The 20,801-nt window shown below is 42.1% G+C and overlaps 1 protein-coding gene across 1 annotated transcript in view; it reads right to left on the bottom strand.

Moving 5' to 3' along the window:
- Positions 1-1,686: 1,686 nt before the first annotated feature.
- Positions 1,687-20,801, bottom strand: part of mllt10 (MLLT10 histone lysine methyltransferase DOT1L cofactor) — a 40,786-nt gene continuing 21,671 nt past the window's right edge. Inside the window, exons 9-18 of the mRNA XM_079661820.1 lie at positions 16,656-16,896; positions 12,501-12,609; positions 9,412-9,490; positions 8,090-8,283; positions 6,935-7,075; positions 6,412-6,467; positions 5,656-5,894; positions 5,114-5,134; positions 4,751-4,841; positions 1,687-4,253 (exon numbers count right to left, since the gene is read on the bottom strand). Of these exons, the coding sequence (XP_079517946.1) occupies positions 4,017-4,253; positions 4,751-4,841; positions 5,114-5,134; positions 5,656-5,894; positions 6,412-6,467; positions 6,935-7,075; positions 8,090-8,283; positions 9,412-9,490; positions 12,501-12,609; positions 16,656-16,896 (1,408 nt within the window). The 3' untranslated portion in view covers positions 1,687-4,016. The remainder of the gene's footprint in view (positions 4,254-4,750; positions 4,842-5,113; positions 5,135-5,655; positions 5,895-6,411; positions 6,468-6,934; positions 7,076-8,089; positions 8,284-9,411; positions 9,491-12,500; positions 12,610-16,655; positions 16,897-20,801) is intronic.

The following is a 20,801-nucleotide window of genomic DNA, read 5'->3' as shown; positions in this document are numbered from 1 at the left end:
TAACTCTGCTTAAGCTATCTTGGTTGGAGTTTTTTGGAAAACAAAAATGCAAAACAATAAAGAACGCCTCATTGGTTAGCTCCTAGCTTAGCCTCGAACACAACGAGGCTGCACGATGCAGACAGAGGTTCTGTTTCTGCAGAGCATTCCTCCCTGACAGCAGACACAGATATCTGGCCGAAATTAGTCTCATCATCCCGGGCTTAACCCTCCTGCTGGCCCGCTATCTGCTCCGTGTGTGGGTCAGTGTGTGTGTGCGTGTGAGTGTGTGTGTCCTAACATCGGAGCTTACGAGTGTTTTCAGTTTATGATCAGGCTCCTGGTCGGACAGCCCAGGGGTCCTCCATCAGCTGGTAAGCCCTCCCACCCCGGGGTTTCTGGGGGGGGGGGGGGGTGATCGATGATGGACACAGCAGCTCAGCCTTGTGCGTGTGCGTGTGTGTGTGTGTGTGCGCGCGCGCTATTACCAGGAGCAGAGGGGAGGCAGGTCTGATGGTGGAGGCTTATAGAATAGAGGGTCCTGGGTGGTGGTTGTGTGGTGTGTGTGTATGTGTGTGTGTGTGGGGGGGTGTATTTAAACAGCCTGGGTTTGATTGACAGGCCTGATAGTGAGGCGGGGGGGGGGGGGCACGGTGAGGGATGTGTGGTAGTGGGGGGGCTGGCTGAGTGAGCAAGTGCTTGAGAAAAGAGAAGAGAAAAGGGGGTTTGTGTTGTTGAATGCAGGTTAGATTGTGTGTGTGTGTGTGTGTGTGTGTGTGTGTGTGTGTGTGTGTGTGTGTGTGTGTGTGTGTGAGAGAGCAGGGGAGGGGGGCGGAAAACTCATGAACGGGGTGAGGGGGGTATTTTTGGGGGGAGCAGGGGTGCAGGAGGAAAGTGAGCTTTTAATTACCAGGGCAGAAGCAGATGTAGCAGAATGGTGCCCCCACCTCTAAACACACACACACTGGTTGTTTCTTGGCAGCTGGAAGTCATCAGCCTTGGTGGGTTTGTGTGTGTGTATTTGTTAGGAAAGGAGCCTTGAAGCACATTGTTTAAATGTAAAGATGTTCAGCTTCTATCGGCACGTCTTACCTTGATGATTACTACCCCCCCCCATCTTATTACTGAATAGGTAACATCATGCTGCCATATTTAACAAAATGAGTGCCTCATAATGTAAACCAAGGTCGATGTCTTAATTGACATTGTTGTAATTAATTTGGAATACAATTAATTACAAATACATATTTTCCAGGTTCAGGGATCAAAGGATCAATAGAATAAATATATCTGATATTTATATATTATTTTACGAGTTATTAACAGTCTTCTGTACTATTTTGTGATTATGTTGTTTACATTTGCCTTAAATGTTATATTACTAAATGTTTGAGTATCTTATAACATCTAGCCACATGCAGTTTTTAAAAATACAAATAGAATTAACACATGATCAGTGAACATATTGCAGTATATTAAATGCATTGAATATACTGAAATATTCGTCACCAGTCTTTTCTGACCGGAAAAACAGAGTATACAATTTGAAAATAGGATTTGCATTATATTGTTTTAACAGAGTGATAAATAACACACTGAGGATTAGTTCAATACATTTGTGAAACAGAAACACATTTTTACAAATGATGGAGCAACGTAGCTAAAGCATAATTTGAACAAACTTCTTGATACAAAGACAGAAAGCTCTTGTTAGTTTTATCCAGAGTGTTTCTTTATTTTTGGTGTTTTGAAATACAATGTCAGATTTTCTCCCCTCCCATTATTTTCCACCTGTATAAAATGTATCTGAACAAATGTGTGCACAGATGAAAACACGGTGCGGAGTATAAAATGACTTCTCATCATGAAAACGGTGCAAAACTTAAAAAAAGAAACACAATGTCCCTGCACATATAAAAATAAATTAATACTTTGTGTGTCCAGTCACTGGTCCTAAAGATTCACACACAAGCTGAGGCTTCATTGGCTTTCCTTCACACCAGCACGGCCAATCACAATCACTTATGTACACCAACGGCCAATGAGAAAGGTTTATGTACACTTAACGAGGTAAAAACTGTGATGACACATGTCCTTCCCCTACAGACAGCTATGTACAGCCACACCCCCGCCCCAATCAGCCAACTATAAATAGTTTCTAGCTTTCAAACACAACACAGATAGAAGTCATCAAACGGGTTTTACAGCAAGATGAGGGAAAGAAACAAAACAAAGAAAACTTTACACAGTAGTATAAAAACGATGTTAGGTGGCAACCCCACGGGCTTTTTAAAATATATCTCATTATGCCCTTTACACAAACCCCAAATAAATAAAAAGCACAATACAAAGTTGGCTTTGATATCAGAGAATGCAGCAGAATAATATTTCCTGGTTTTTATTAAACGCACGTCCACCCTGACGAGTCTTATTGTAATCTGTTGCCTTAGCAACGCAGCTTAATTACCAGTAGCATAAACTGGTGCAGGGGTGATGTGTTACTGAAGGCCGACCCGGAAGTTAGCATCGCAAAGACTCCCCCGTCAAAAAGCCAATCGGATTTCTACATTGGCTTTTGGATTATTGCAGAAAATAAGATCTGTGGAAAACACACATTTCAGATACGCTTTGTTCAGCAGGATATCATGATTTTTTTAAAAGCGTAAATGAAAACACGAGAAGTAAAACGATAACGTAAGGCTATAAAGGAACTACAGCACGGTCACATTATTTCACATCACCACCGCTAAGCTAAAGGCGGCTCATTTTGGGTGTGATGACGTTTAGTAGTCTCATTTAGACACTTGTTAGCGACCGCGTTTTTTTAATTAACCAGTGATGTATCTGGTCCAACTTGTGTTAACCACAGAACTTATTTCAAGCTAACAACCAAAAACACATTCATAAAACAGTTGGTTTTAACAGGAGGGAGCTGGAAGTGGTAAAATGCTAACTCATTTCTGGGGTTTTAGGACTCATTCCTGCACCACTCTATTGTGAAGAGTTGGGCCGAGTGACAGGGACTCGGGTAGAAGGGACACAAGTCCTCCACCTTTGGCCTCAGGCACTTTGGTGTGGCCCCCGACTGGCCTCACTCTGGTGGTTTGCTTTAGGTCCTGATAGCTGCTCGAGAGGTAGGTGCAGCAGGGGGTCCAATCAGGAAGATCAGCTGCAAGGCTGACAACCGACTGCATCCTCTCTCTCTGTGTGGATTAACGCATCCCTCTGAACATTCAACGTGCTGCTTATTCCTTTTTTTTTTTTTTCACATTCCCTGAGTGAGCCCCCTGTATCTGGCCCAGAGAAGAGACAGTCAAAAGCAAGGCTTCTGCGGTGACTGTTTGAGGCTTGGGTCACCGACATAAACGCATCTACACAAAGAGACGGTGAGAACATGTGGGATATTTTCACAAGCCTCTCACTCAATAGCCCCCTCGGGATTGCTGCGAGACCTACTGTAAAGTCCTGTAGTGGGGAATTCTTTTTTTTAATATATATTTTATGTATTTCTGCTATATTTTTTTTTATGTTTGTAGTTCTGTGTGTGCTAGCTTGTGTGCTGAGCTAGCAGAGGCCCTGAGAGAGTGAGACAGCAGAGAGGGATGTTAGTGTGGACGATGGAGAAAAGAGAGGAAATGAACGTGACACACACGAGAGAGAGATGTGAAGAGATTAGAGAATAAAATATTGAGATCAAACACACCATGTGCTCATTACTGACACGAAGTTGCTACCAGTGATATCGAAACAAAATGACCTCAACAGTGACAAAAACCTGAAGCAGCACTAAAGCTAAAAAAAAAACTATAACTGGATGGACATAAATAGCACAATGTATCTGATTCCTGAAACATAAACGACATAAACCTCAAGCTGCAGTTGAACGCCGTCACTCGCCATAGTGTGTGCTAATAATCCAGCAGGAACACAGGTGTCTCTGCGGCACTGAGCCACAAAGTGGACCCACAGCCTCCCCGGAGACTGCATATTTATTTTAAAAGAAAAACCAATAACCCAAAAACAAAGAGCATCTGCCGTCATGTCTTCTCCTGACCCGCCACGCCCAGCGCCTTCTCGCCGAGCCGCGGCTTCTGCGAGTCGGCGTGAGCGTGCTGCATCGCCAGGAAGGGGTTGGCGGTGATGGCGCTCTGGTTGTTGACGGGCAGCTGAGCGGAGGACATGGAGGGGATCTGGGCGGAGGAGGAGAGCGACTGGAGCTGCTGGAGCTCCTGCTGCTGCTGCATCAGCTGGTAGAGCAACACCTGCTGCTGCTCCTGAGAGAGAGAGAGAGGGAGAAACAAATATATTTGACTAACGTGCAGGTTGTCTATACTGTATATCTACTGTATGGTCATGTCAATAAAGCTTTTGAATTACATTTAGAGAGGGACAAAGAGGGAAAAGGAGGAATATAAAGAATAGAGGTTGACAGAAAAAAAAGTCAACATTTTAGATGAAAAAAGGAAACGAGAGTTGGATGAATAAGAGTGGGATTATAAGGGGTAAAAGAGAAGTAAGCAATACAGGGAATGAACGACAAAATAATGAGCTTGTATGCATATACGCGTACCTATGAATAAAGTGTTTCCTCTACAAAATCAACTTATTTATTAGAAGAACAAAGTTTTTCTCACACATTTAGCTGGTGTAGGTGATGGCAGTGAGAAGTTGCAAGCCTCTGTCTGTCTGTCTGTGTGTGTGTGTGTGTGTGTGTGTGTGTGTGTGTGTGTGTGTGTGTGTGTGTGTGTGTGTGTGTGTGTGTGGGTCGTACCGCTGAAGGCTGTGCAGAGAGCAGCTGTTGGAGCTGATGGTGCTGCAGGAGGAGTCGGTGCTGCTCCGACAGCAGGCCGAGCCGCGCAGCGCTGACCAGACAAAACACAACACGTTAATACACGGCTTCAAAACATTACAGGTTTCCAAAGTGGACTGAGGTCAAACGCAACATGCATAGAACAAGTGTCTCTAAAAACATGAAATCGTCTTCCTTGAAACTTCTGATTATCTATATCCATGAACTTCACCACTCACACTAAACATCCAGCACTAAAATGATATCACAAACAAATCTAGTTTTGAATTTGTGGACATAAGGGAGCTACAGGTTGCTGTGATGCTGGACTGACTTCAGCCTCACCTGTTCTTACTAGTTGCTGAGCTGCAAGAATCCAACACGCAAGCAGAAGGAAACAGAAAGGAGAGGAGGGAATAAAGTTCGCATTCAAACATCTTTAGAAAGTCAGAGAAAGGGGTGGTGCATGATCCCTGGCAGAAGGATTGATTGTGGAGCTAGTTAGTGCATTAAAGGCATCTGGAGGGGTTGATCTTAAAAACCCTTCTGGTATATGATATGCAGATTCCTAAATCTGAAGAATAATTGTTGCAGACTATTTAGATAATGGATTGATAGTTATAAGTATTTTTCATGTAAAAATGTCAGACATTGCTGATGCCTCCCAACTATGGAGATGTCCTGCTCTTCTTGGTCATATTAAAGTGAACCAAGACATTTAAAGACTTTGAAAACTAGGATAGATATGTTTGACTATTTTATAAATCAAACAAATGATCGATAAAAAAAGTTTTCATTGGCTTAGCCCTCTTCAGCATAACTTCTGTCCTGTTCTTATCCATTAATGTTTTTTAAGACGCAGATTTCCGTTTAAAAAGCACTCGTACCTGTTATGAGCGGGCATCGTAGCTGCTGCGGGGGTGTGGGGGGGGCCCGCTGGGTTCTGGATCACTCCGTTCAGACCCCCGACGATCCCCCCCATGCCCAGAGCGCTGCCTGCTCCCAGAGCTCCCATCAGCCCCGTCACCCGGCCGTTCAGCTGGGGGGGGCTCTGGGACACGGAGGGGGGGGTGGAGAGAGACGAGGTGGAGCCGCTGCTGCTGTGGCCCCCGCAGGAAGCTCCGTCCTAAAAGAGGAGGGGAACACTTCATGAAAACTTTCTGTTGGGAACTTTCTAAATGTCCTCGTCCAACATGAGAGCAACATGATATCAAAGGTATCCCAACTGTAGCTGTGAACATGACAGGATGTGTGATTACCTAGAAGAGCATCAGGACTGTTTGAGGCATATGATAGCTATGTGATTAACATGATGATTCAGCCTCTATGGAGAGAGACATATGACAAGCATGATCATTTCTGAGGTGGAGCTAATCTGAAGTAAACATTGAATACTGCTTTCTATTCCTCCATCTAGTGACTGTGGAACTCCCTCTCTTGGATATCAGCATGTGAAGGACACTGTTCAGGAACTAGTTGATGCTCTGTATGTGATGACTCCTTCCATTCTGGAGAGGATCATAAACACTTTCTCTTGGTGATCATCACAAAGTAACTACCATCTGATGGTTGGTGCTGCATTAATGACACGTTGCTGCTCTGTATGTCTGAGTTTGTACACAATTTAAACTGTGGGTGTTTACCTGAGCTGACGCAGGAAATGACGAGTCGGTGCCTGCTAGATGGCCCCCTTTCAAATCTGCAACACACATGAATGCAGTTCATTATTTCATTCATTATTCTCTGTATTGTGTTTTCAATCAATAATTTGGACACAACATAGTGAGAAATGTCCTTTCTAAGTGATGTAGGTCCAAGGCCATGATTTCATATTGTCTTGTTTGATATGTCATAAAAAAATCAAACACAGAAAATAATCTTTACAATTTGAGAAGCTGAGGCCAGGATATATTTGACTTACTGTTTTGCTCGTGTGTGTGTTGTGTGTGTGTGTGTGTGTGTGTGTGTGTGTGTGTGTGTGTGTGTGTGTGTGTATACATGTGTGTGTGTGTGTGTGTGTGTATACGTGTGTGTGTGTGTGTGTGTATGTGTGTGTGTGTGTGTGTATGTATACGTGTGTGTGTGTGTGTGTGTGTGTGTGTGTGTGTGTGTGTGTGTGTGTATGCGTGTGTGTGTGTGTGTGTGTGTGTGTGTGCGTGTGTGTACCAGAGGAGGGGGTGAAAGGCACTGATAGCTGAGCGCTGAGGAGCTGCAGTCTCTCCTTCTTCATGGTCAGATTTTTGATCTGTTCCTCCAGCCTCCGGTTCTCCTCCTGCAGCTGGTGGAGCGCCTTCAACATGCCCAGCACTGAGAGAGGGGAACACGAAGAGGACAAAACATATTCATCACTCAGAGTGTTAGAGTGGAATTCAGCACTTCCTGCTAAAACATGTTTTGTAAATCTAACCGCTCTGAGTTCCCACAGAGGCTCTGGCTTTCTGAAAGTCCAGTGCGTCCTTAAGGTGAAAGCATGCAGCTCTGCAAAGACTCCTCACCACTTTGTTCAAATACACAGTGACTGATTAGACAGGGGCACTCGGGGGGGGGGGGGGGGTCAGAGGTCAAGATCAGCTGCAGAACAGTGACGCTGGTGAGAAGCAGACGAGGCGACAAAGGCAACTCGGAGAGGAAAGGTTTTTACACACAGGAACTTAAACCTGAGATGAAGGACGGTGTCTCTCGCCTTTCCTTCTTCTTTAGGGCTGTGTATCAAACTTTAAAACCGTCATGAAACAGAAAATGCGTAACAAGTAACAAAAGATGGGATCCCATTCATCAGTTTAAATATCTCAAATGACACCGAGCCCTGAGTGTGAAGGCACTCCTGGTCTATAACACTGTTCTGGTTCTTGCATACATTTGTAAGAAAGCTGGCACCTTTCATAACACTTTTTTTTTTAAACATAAGAGTGTGTTTTAAAATGTATCAAAGCCATATCGGAGCAGAGAGTCATTTGACATATCTAATGTACATTTCCCAAAGATATGGAAGTGACTGTTATTTTGTATATATTGATTGTTGTGCTTTTATTTATGTCTTAATGTGTGCATATGTATAAATGTGTCTGTTGATTGTGTATATATATATGATATACATATTTTTATATACATTTATATTTTTGTATTTGTGATTGTGGGAAACGGTATTTCGATCTCTGTCTGTACACACAAACTGAAAGATTTACAATAAAGTTGACTTTGAGCCCTGTGTGTGATGGAGCATTCATCAGGTGTGTTACTGTGTGTGTGTGTGTGTGTGTGTGTGTGTGTGTGTGTGTGTGTGTGTGTGTGTGTGTGTGTGTGTGTGTGTGCGTGTCTCACCGTCCCCCTGAGCTCCCTGCTGCAACAGGAAGCTCTGCCCCTCGTTCCACTGCCTCTCCAGGAGCTGCTCTATGCTGGTGGCCACCGGGGGCAGCGTCTCCCCCCCGCCTCCCCCCGCCCCTAGCAACCCCAACGCCGGCCCCGGCAACGACCCCGAGGAGTCATAGCGGATCTGCAGGCCACCAATGGGGGAGCTGAATGAGGAGAGAGAGAGAGCGCGGATAGAAAGGGGGAGATAGAGAGGTCAATGGGGAGATTAACGACCCAACATAAACGTCAGACAAACATAGACACTGCTGGCTATAAAACTACATCAATTTGTTGTTACAGTGGCCTCTAATGAAAAGGAGCCAGGCTTGTGTGTGTGTGTGTGTGTGTGTGTGTGTGTGTGTGTGTGTGTGTGTGTGTGTGTGTGTGTGTGTGTGTGTGAGGCAGAGAGAGACAAACAGACAGAGGGGAGTGGACTGTCTTGATGCGATGAATCTAACGTGCTGAAACAATCTGTTGAGTGTGAAAGAGAGGAAATGAGGGACAGCAGGAGAGAGTGGAAGAGACGGAAAGAGAGGTGCGTAATGCGGGGAAAGTAATGTCAAGATTATACCACTTTTAAATCGCGCTGCAAACTTAAAAACGCTCAGATTTAAAGTGTCACTGTCACAGCGGTTTACATGCAAAAATGCATCTGCTATATTTATAATAAGAGACTGAATTGTTCATCTTCAAGGTGTTCAAAATGTCATTAAATGAGCTACTTTAAAGAGAAAATCCAATGTTTCTGACACAATATTCTTCTGTTAGAATATTTCTATTTAAATCAAATGTCACCCCTTCCCACGCACAAATCATGTCTCCCTAAGGCAAGATGTAAAAAAGCAAAATAGTGGAAATTGTAACCAACCTCATCAAGTGAAATTATCCATCCCACAGAGAAGTAGAAACAAACAAAAACAGATTTGTGTCGTCAATAATCCCATCCTGAGAGATCCATGCAAACACTCCCAGATGCAGGAGATGCCGAAAATCAGACTGTCCTTCCATGTGTGATTTAAAAAAAGAGGATCTGAGTGGAGTTGAAGGATGGTTACCACCTTCAAAAACACACGTTATCGTTGGCTGAGAGAGGGTAGCCTGTAGGGGTGAGAGCGAAAGGGAGAGTGTGCATGTGTGTGTGTGAGAGGAAGAGAGAGGAGGCGAGGGGCCAGCGGAGGGAAAAGCTAGAGAGGGGGATGGGTGAGGAGGGGGGGCAGTTAGGAATGTAAATGGGGAGGGAGCATCTGTGTGTGTGTGTGTGTGTGTGTTTGAGTGTGTGTGTGTGTGCTCACCGCGGGGTGGTCTTGGGAGAAGCTCTTATGGAGAAGCCCTGAGCTCCGACGCCACTGCTGCCGTCTCCCACCTCCTGATCTACACACACACACACACACACACACAAAGAAAAATCAAATCGTACATAAAGACACACACACTGAGCCAGATAAAGTTAAAAACATGTCTGAAAACGACATTTACAGTTTGTTTTTGTTAAGTTCTGTCCACGCAGAAACACTCGAGCAGCAGGAAATCTCTTCTTTGTTTTATTTTGGTGCGTAAATAAATAATTTGGGAATCACAGCACGGGTTAATCTGCCGCGTCTGTAATGGTAATTTAATTGTGACGTAATACATTTCAGTCTGTAAATACAAATATAACATGTTAATGGCGAAGAGCATTTCCTGCACAATTCCACAGGGACAACGTACATATTATAAATCCAGCTTAATAACTGCATTGAGTGAATAAAACATATACAATGAGTCGGTTCATAAAAATGTCTCGAGCCTAAATCTGCTTATATATAACCTTCATACTTGAGACATTCTTATACACATGAGTTTAAACCATTCATGCTGTGTGTCAGTGATAAACCCCGCTTCTAAATCTGTATTTATATTATATAACTCCGCCTCTGTCCTGGCTTACAGTACACCATGTTGTCCTCGTCAACTGTACAGCTATAATGATTACTTTATTTGATGTTAACTTTTAAATTAATGCCAACTATTATTGATAATTGATGCCTCAGTTTGACTAGACTTTATTCCAGAATCTTTAACTTTGAATATTTGCAGTTTTTTTTACCGCTAAATGCCAGTAAGCTGATCACTCTTGACAAAGAGGATTAACATTAGGGCTGCTCGATTATGGCAAAAATCATAATCTCGATTATTTGGGTCAATAATTGATACCACGATTATTGAAAAACGATTATCCATTTACTTTGAAAACATCCATTTATTGAAGAATTTTTTTTGAACAGTATGTTTTTAACAGTTGATTACCTTGAACTTTATAATACAAAAATGATCGTTTTATTTCGATGATGTTTTTTTTGTAGTCAAAATCGTAATCGCGATTAAAATAGGATTAGTTGAGCAGCCCTAAATGACATCAGAGGGTGTTTTCATGGGCTTTGGGAACAACTGGGTGTCGATTTTCACCAATTAAAGGGCATTTTATAGAACAAACAACTGATCAATAAATTACCTACGGAATAATCAACAATAGAAATAATCATTAGTTGCTTAATTTGTTTTTTGTGGAGATAAGAAATACCATCTGAGAGGCAAAACAAAGACGTGTTGACGTATTGTAATCCTGGCTGTAACCTCCTAAACTTCCCCCTCTCTCTCTCTCTCTCCTCTGAGGGTCTCTCCCCCCCCCCCCGGGCCCCCGGCCAGACGCTCCTTTTCATTTTCCTCACTGAGAGTAATGAATCACACATGCACGCAAATGCACACTTTTGCATTTACACACTCCCCTCTACTTAAGACAGTCAATCCCAGCTTTTACCCCCACCAGGTCACCTCTCCGGTCCCTCGCTCGCCCTCTTTTTCATCCCCTCTTTCTCTCATAACGCAGACACTCGAAAGCAAAGAGGAGAGGCTGCCAAAGCAAACAGGCTGCATGCATACAAACACGTGCACACCTTTCACGTTTGTGCTCACATGACCCTGACTGGTCCACAAACACAACTTCACGCTGCTGTAGCACAAACTGTGTGTGTGAGGGCACCAACAGTGATTTTCATTATTGGGGAGATTAAGTGATTAGCTGGTCGACGGAAAATAAATCAGCAATGATTTTTAAAATCAATTTATCAATGATTTCTGTAAATGTTCAAATAAAAATGCAAAACAATTCATGCCCAAGGTGAGGATTTGCTGCGTTTTCCTTGCAGTCATTTTTAATTGAACACATTTAGACTGTTGGTTGGTCTCATTGGGACACAAGGAACACATCAGGCGTAATTCTCCATTTTCTGACATTTTTCTGAATAAAAGGTTGATCTATTTCTCAGGAGAATACATGGGAAATTAACTAGTTATGATATTTATGGATATTCCAAAAAATAAATAATAACCGACATTTTAAAATAAAATAAATAATTTGTATTTAAACGTTTCTTTACTAATGCTTACTTAAATGTTATATAATAAATACAATTAAAACATAATTTTATTTGAAATGTAATATACGTTTCAAATAAAGCAGAAAAAGTTGCTTTCACAGGGAGACAATCTGCAACTAATGCCACCACACTTTTAATATAAATTACACAAAGCTTTTTTTCACACACACACACACACACACACACACACACACACACACACACACACACACACACACACACACACACACACACACACACACACACACACACACACACACACACACACACACACACACACACACACACACACACACACACACACACACACACACACACACACACACACACACACACACACACACACACACACACACACACACACAGCCCTGTGGCCGCCTGTCAGTCAGAGCTGATTAGTGAGTTGACCCGCGGGTCAGCGTGGATCTGGCTCTGATGACGGCTGACTGGCAGCAGGAACCAACTACCTTCCTCCTCCTCCTCTTCCTCCTCCTCCTCCTCTTCCTCCTTTCTTCTCTCCTCAGCCAGATGTCTTGTATCAGGAAGCAGCTCCTCTCATTTCTAAAGCCACGTCTTACTCCTTCATCAGCTCCTCTGGACAGATAACCATCCTCCCGTTTTCTCCTGAAGGCAGCTCCCGTTCCTCCTCCTCTTCCTCATCCACCCTCCTCTTCCTCTAACCACAGCTCAGAGTTTAATGTTTTACATGTAAGCGATACGGGTGTGAGCCGTATTTGTTTGTGTTTGTGTGAGAAGGGAGAACAATCAACGCAGTGTAACAGGATCCGAGTGGGCGGAGCTTGAAAATATCCCGAGTGCTGACCCCTGACCTCTCTGTGGGGCCGCGGGGGCGTGACCTTTCCATTATAACACACACACACACCCTCTCTCTCTATCTCTCTCTCTCTCTCTCTCTCACACACACACACACACACACACACACACGGTCACATTAGGTGTGTTACCTGACGGTGAGGCCTCGGACTGAGCGATGAGAGCTGCCATGGCTGAGTTTGGATTCAGCCGGTTACCGAACATGTGGGAGGGGGCGAGGTTAAAGACGGAGCCACTCACCTGGAGACAGAGGGACAGAAAATAAGACACAAAAAGACTGGTTTCACTGGGATTGATTCAAACTGAGTTATTTAGAAGAAAACTTAAATTTGCCATGTTCTCTTTTATTGTATAGCTGATGGTTTAGAGACAGAAGACGGGAAACAAGGAGGAAGTGAGGTGTACAAAAAGTCCCACATAATGCGTGTTATCTGCATGACGAGCAGGAAGGAGTAAAAAAGAAACATCCAGCAACAAAGGGTTAAAACAGCTCCTATTAAATAGTAGAAAAATAAGTATGAATACAAATAAAAAACATTTAATATAATATTAGGGCTACAATTTAAGTTATTTTTTTAAAGACTCATAATTATTATGAATAAATGGAACTATTAATTAAAGTTAAGTGTATAAAATATCACAACATTAAAAAATGTCAATTTAAATGTTCCAGATTTTGCAAACAATTCGAATAATTTAATTGATAATGATACAAAACAGAAACAAATATTGGCTGAAACTTTGAAGTGTTTTTGTTTCTTTGGTGTGTATTAGCTATGAGTGAGACACTCTTTGTATTACCTTTTTTGGAAGGTGTTTTGTAAATTTAAAATCTGAAAATCATTCTCATCAGCATTTAAATTCCCCACTATTGATTACACATTTTCAGAAAGCATCTACATCCAATTTCATGCCAATGAAGCTTTTTAAATTAATACAAATTTCAATGTGGATTCGACAACTTTCATATCATGTAGATAAAAACATGGATATGTTATGGATGCACGGCCACACACACACACACACACACACACACACACACACACACACACACACACACACACACACACACACACACACACACACACACACACACACACACACACACACACACACACACACACACACACACACACACACACACACACACACACACACACACACACACACACACACACACACACACACTTTAATCCAATTAAGGCATTTCCCAAATAAGGACCGTGCACTGAGGGGTGGGGTGAGACGTTAGAGGGTGGAGCATCGGGGGGGAATCAGGTCTGTCTAAAAAGAACAAAATGGCTGACTGCTGGTGTTTAAACGCTCCAACCAAACACACACCAGAAACATCATTTCTGTCATTTCTAGTGAAGCTGAAAGAATGACATGATTTTTCTTAAGTCGCTGAAGAAAAAGGTTATTTTTTGGTTGTCAAACAAAACGTAATCATCAAATTGCTGATAAATTAAATATCAATAATAAACTGTTTTCCTAAACTTTTTATAGTTTGACTAAAAAATGTTTTGAACAGCACTTAAATAAATAACGTTTTTATATGAGCAGAAAAACGACATGAAAATCCTGTATTTATTAAACCTTTCGTTAAATATTTAGCTTCTAAAGTCATTCCTATACCCTTCTTTTTGGGTGCACCTTGGGAAAAAATAACGTCATTATCTCTCATTACAAATTGATGGACCTGGTGTCTCTAAAATAACTGAAAATGGGAAAACTTCCTGGAAACTCACATCACTGTTTAGTGTTAAACTCAAACCCAGAACCTGTACCCTCCGTGCATTTCTCCCCGCCTCACTGAAATGACTTTCTCTCCCCTTCCCTCTCTCCTCCCCCCCTCGCTGCCATAACCCAGCCCCCTTTCCCATCAACATTCATTTTTCATTCACTGTCTCTCTCGCACTCCCCTTCTCTGTCCTGGGCTGATGGCCAATAACAGTAGGCCGAGAGTCTGCTAGAGGACTGAAAATAGCAAATGGTCACACACACACACACACACACACACACACACACACACACACACACACACACACACACACACACACACACACACACACACACACACACACACACACACACACACACACACACACACACACACACACACACACACACACACACACACACACACACACACACACACACACACACACACACACACACACACACACACACACACACACACACACACACACACACACCTTTTGTTGGCGTCCTTCTACAGTTGCGTAATTTCTACAGACTTGATTTGGAGTGTGTGTGTTTCAGATGTCCAGTGACGCGCATCACACTTTACAAACACACGTTCTTTTAAACAATCTGGAGTGACAGTGAACAAACAAATATATTTCCTTCACTATTAAAGTCTTCCTCACTTTGCTCTCTTTCTGTACAATTGTCTCACACACACACAAATGGACACGGACACACACACGTTCCAAACTCATCTATACATGCTGCCAACAGGCGTGATATCCTGTGCTTCCCTGGGCCTCCCGTCCTATATAATATGTGTTGAACAGAGAGGAGTGGGCACGATGAAGACCAGGCCATACCCCCCCCCCCCACACACCACACACCACACACACACCACTTGCCCCGATCCCTCCCTCCCTCCATCCCCACTGTGGTGCTTGTCAGATGTCATTACATCACAGGACAACAGAGGGAGAAAAAGAGAAATGGATGGGGACAGAGGGAAGGAAGGTCGAGGGTGACAGAAAGTGTGTGTGTGTGTGTGTGTGTGTGTGTGAGAGAGAGAGAGAGAGAGAGAGAAGAAGAAAGAGAGGTGGCAAGTGGACACGGGAGAAAAATGGAGTAGGGTGGACAGAGACAGAGCAGGGTCTTTGGAGAGGTTTTGAAAGGGTGGACTCTTGGGTCACCAATTGACGATTATTTTTTTACTTCTGGGGGAGCTGACCGAGTTAGAGTCAGCGCCCTAACAAACCAAAAACAATTATAAAAAGCCTAAAAATAGCAGCTTTAGGTCTGAACTATCTATAGAATTGAATTAGACTTGGATAAAGCTGCTCAGCTGTTGCTTCAACATCTGAGGTCTAAATAGGAATATTTTGAAAATGCTCATACAAATGTTACATCCATAAAAAACCCAAACACTTGAAACAAATCCATCTAAAAAGGAGGTATTTTTCTTAAAGTCTTGAACAAATTTCATAACTTTCCCAGCTTTTCTCCAACATTAAATGGTATGAATTATAATAGCAAGTGAGTATTAAGATAACACAGCAAATGTGTCTCCTTTAAATGTCAAAAGTAATAGGTCCCTGTGTTCTGATTAGATTACTACACGTTACTGTATAAATGAAGACTAATGTTGGACCTTCTACAGGTGCACTGTGTAAACACACACACACACACACACACACACACACACACACACACACACACACACACACACACACACACACACACACACACACACACACACACACACACACACACACACACACACACACACACACACACACACACACACACACACACACACACACACACACACACACACACACACACACACACGTTATTAATATGCAGTGTATTAATAACAGCGCTGAGAGATTTAGTGAGGAGGACGTTTAATTAGTACGCTTTGGTTTATTTTTGTTCCCACCGTTTATCTGCGAGAGATGTGGTTGAATTGGTGTGTGTGTGTGTGTGTGTGTGAGAAAGAATGAAGGAATGAAAAAAGAAAGAACAGGGAACCTGCACATTTAAGTACTAATTTAATGAACTTAAAACCCTTTCAATAATATTAAAAAAAGGACCAAAACATTCCATTACTGGGAAAAATACATTTGACACACTAGCCTGCAGCAAACTCTGTTATTTAGTTGTGTTGATTTGAATAACGGGAATATTCAGTGTTATTTTTCCTTGCCTCACAAATCGGAAGCTAGTTAAACGCTTTCTTATATGTAAAAATGTAGATTACAGACACACGTTGTTCTTCCACGTCCATCTAAGCTGAGTGAACGCTCCCTATTTAACGTATGAAGAAATCGGTGTTGGACGTAGTGGAAATGTCATCGTTATGGATAAACATTTCGGTCAAATTAAACCAAAGAACTAGACACGATCATCCGTTCTTTATCCTTATTTGATGCCACCCGTCCTACAATCTCAGATATTTGAAGAACATTTTAGAAAGGAACATTGAAACTAAATGTCAGACTTTTTCTGTACTTTCATGTATGTAAGAGTGTGAGGGTGTCATTGAGAGTTTTTTGCAGTGTGTGTGTGTTTGGACTCACGTGTGTGTTGGCGGTGCTGGTGAGCGGTGCGGTGGCGGTAAACGGAGACGGAGAGGACAGTGAAGGTGTGGGCTGCTGCTGAGACAACTCAGAGCCGCCGACAGAGGCAGTTCCAGACCCCGAGGTCGACCCGTCAGCACCGGAGAAAACACCTGTGGGGACACGAAAAACATTAGATAACACGAATACAAAAAGTTCGTAGAGGCTTGACAGTGAGTTAGAGTATGAAAAGCACGAGTGTGCATATTAGAATGAGATACATGAGCTCTCTTAGGCCTTTTGGGTCAGTTTAGTCCTTGTTTTGTGCATAGTGGTTTGAGAGAGGTACATTTGTGGATTAACATTCAGTTTAAAAGAAGTTACTGATCTAAAATGAACAGCCAATTGAATGCATGATTAATAAAATCCACTAAATGTAATGCATGATTTGATACAAAGGGATTCTGGAGTATGTGATCAGATCATTTGGTTTCTTTATGATTTTATAAAACGGCATTAATTATAATAAACTCAAACACACAGCTGACAACACAAATCATTAAGATTTCACAAACTCCGGAAAAAGGAGTTCAATAAATCTGCAAATTCTCATCTCTGTATGTTTTCTTTGTACAAATTCCAATAACACATTTTATTCAGCTTATAATAAATGATTCTTATATTAAAAATAAATAAACCCAAGTTATAAATCACTAACAGAAACATATTGCTCCAGTTTCACACTCCCATACGCATGCTCCATTCTCTTATCTCTCTCCCTCCCTCCCCCTCACACACCCCTGTGCTCGCCCACTAACCAGGGATAAGCCCTGCCCCTGCCCCCCTTTGACCCCAGCAGAGGAGGGTGTGTGTGTGTGTGGGGGGGGGACAGGGCCCCTCAGCTCCACAAAGGCCTGAATGGCTCAGGGCAGCACACATTCACCGGGGGAACAAGAGATCTTTGTGCCAGGAGGGGGGAGAGAGGGAGAGCAGAGAGAGAGAGAGAGAGAGAGAGAGAGATATAGGAACACTGCGAGGGCCCTACATACTATTTATAACACTTTGTAATATGCACCAGAAAAATTGATACCCAAAGCAGGGCGGCCATGACTCAGGGGGCTCGAGCTGCTGCAGCAACATCAGGAAAATCTGATGAGACATAGGACGGCTGCAAACACTGAGATACAACGGGGCGGAAATATATTCAGATTTACTTTATTATGTACGATTATGAGGTAGTTTAAAACCTCCAAAAGGTGGAAGCAGTTTGTGCAATCACTGTCCATGTATGCTGGTTTTGCTGCTCGATTAAAAATGTTTGAATTACATTTAATTAGTATTTGGAATCTGTTTCCCTGAATTAGACAAACACATTTTTTATTTCTATTTTTTTTTAGCAAGAAGTAAATTATAATTTAAGATCAAATGTAACACCAGTTTTATAAATAAATGTGTGTGTTGTAAATATTGTCTGAAATTCATATTATATCTAAGTTATTAATTCAATTAAATATCGTCTCTTTAAAAGAGAAGAACGTCTTGCTCCAACACACGGGTGAGTTTTGGGATTCAAGTGAAAAGCAGCTCCAGCTAAAAACCCTTTAACACTTGCATTAAATAAAAAATAACTAAAAACAAATTCAATTTAATAGTAGATTTAATTATAGTTGCAGAGGAAAGTGTACCGTCTTGAACGCTGGAGAGAACATTTAGAAATATTACAAAGAGTGTTATCTGTGCAAACTGATATTCCTTTAATAACTGCTTTTGATGGGAATTACAACTTCCCCTATAATAAAAACCGTACCCCCCCACACCTCTCACACACACCTCTGAGCTTGTAAAACTTCCACCCGTGTGTGAGATCGATAACGTTAAGCCCCTGAAGCGCAGCCGCCTCCATCGACCTTCCTGTTCCTTCTCCCTTCCTGCTCACAACGTCTGTGAGCTTAAGGAATATCCACCTTGATTAGTTCAAGCCGGCTTTATCTCCATAGGAAATCTATGTCGTGTATTTAGGGAGGGTTAAGCTCAATCTAAAAACCAAGTGCATGGCATCATACTCTGTTTTTAAAGAGCTGGGTTTGCACTTTAACTCGCTCCTTGTTGTGTGTTGGAGGGAAACGTCCCGCCATGTGATGCTGAGGCTGGGGGGCCATGTGGATTTGTTCAGTTGTAAAAACTGCAGACAGTCATTTAATCATGTTTAAAAATGGAATGTGGAGACAAACACTGAATACCATCCCGGCAACAGAGAGATTTATTATTCTGAGAATTTTCTACCACCAAAGATAAACAGAAATGTATTCAAACATCGCAGCAACGTGTAGATGGAGCAGAGCAACACCCAGTGTGTGTGTGTGTGTGTGTGTGTGTGTGTGTGTGTGTGTGTGTGTGTGTGTGTGTGTGTGTGTGTGTGTGTGTTTGTCTGCATGCATGTATTACAAACTGTATGTGGGAATGCCACAGCCTGATAACGCCATATTAGTTGCAGAATTAACAGCAGATTCAGCGGACAGTCTCTGCAATATTTAAGTGTCAAATTGAGGCGTAATTCAAACTACAGAAAATATTTGTACCATTTATTTATTCAGCAGAGTTTAGAGGGTTTAGAGAGGGAGGAGGATCACACACGTTGCACATAAAAGAGCTGTCACTTTAAGTTGTTTGTCTCCAATTGTTAGATGGGTTGTTAGAGGTTTTCTGCATAATGTGTGTGTGTGTGTGTGTGTGTGTGTGTATGTGTGTGTGTGTGTGTGTGTGTGTGTGTGTGTTGTTTTTCTTGTTGTCTGGTGTTTAAAAGTCTTTGTTATTCTCCAAACATATTTTAAAGCTCCATCCACCACAGTGCTCAAAATGAATATACTTATTCCCGAAGTAAATATACTTTGATTAAAAATAAACTGCCTTTTTTTATTCATTGTAAACAAAACAACAACTTTAAAAAACATTATGAAATTGTGAAGTAAAATTTTAGTGTTTTTAAATCAATTTGTAAATAATTTATCTTTTTTTATTTCATTTGATGACTTTGTTTTTTGTACTTTGTTCAAAATACAAACTATTTTTTGCAGACTGTATTCATTGAAACACGCCAACACAAGATGCCTCAGTGTATCACACATCACTTATTCTGATGCAGATTTGTGCAGGTTTCATATTTTATCAACACGCTTCATTTTGTATTTAAATGAAATCCTGTTTATGCAATATTTCCTGGTTTTCACAACTTCCTCTCACGTGCGTTTAGCAGTGGCACCAAACTAACTAACTGAAATGAGTAAAAACAAATAAATATCTGTCCTTAAAATAAATAACCAAATAAAAACAACTATGCCTCGTGTGTTTCTTTTCTTATTGTTTCCACACACACACTCTGAATAAATTCTCTCCTCCCCCACACACCAAACACGTCCGTCCCATCAGTGACCCCCCCTGCCGTCAAACATTAACCTAACCAAAATCTAACCTCCTGCCCCCCCCCCCCACAAACACATATCTATCAGGCTAACTATCTATCCATCAGCACACAGGAAGGAGGGGGGGGGGCGCCAAGATCCTCCCTATTACTGCCCTGCATTAACCCTGAGCTAAATATTTACAGTAGGAACACACACACACACACACACACACACACACACACACACACACACACACACACACACACACACACACACACACACACACACACACACACACACACACACACACACACACACACACACACACACACACACACACACACACACACACACACACACACACACACACACACACACACACACACACACACACACGTTTCCCTGCATATCAACGTTTATGGACAGAAGCTTGTGCTTATACTGTTAGGATCAATACATTTGAAGGTTTGCAATCATTAATGTCAATGTGTGAGACAGAAAAAGGTAAACGCTCCATGCTTCTTTCCAATCAGAGAACATTTGAGAATTCACCTCATACATTTGAGTTATATTACATTTATGAAATGGCTAGCTTAAACATATGATGCTACTAAAACGTAATTACATATCCCCATATCAGATAAATACTACAACACCAGTTTGTACTTCTTCTTAGCAACCACATGGGTTTCATACTTTATGAACGGAAGAACAACTACTACAGATGTGTGTATTTTAAAATATATGAATTGTGGCACTGAGTTGT

The sequence above is a fragment of the Notothenia rossii genome (genome assembly GCF_949606895.1).
Source record: "Notothenia rossii genome assembly, chromosome: 12".
Taxonomy (NCBI): Eukaryota; Metazoa; Chordata; class Actinopteri; order Perciformes; family Nototheniidae; genus Notothenia; species Notothenia rossii.
Note: the sequence above shows the minus strand (reverse complement) of the source record. Positions and strands in the feature narration are given on the sequence as shown.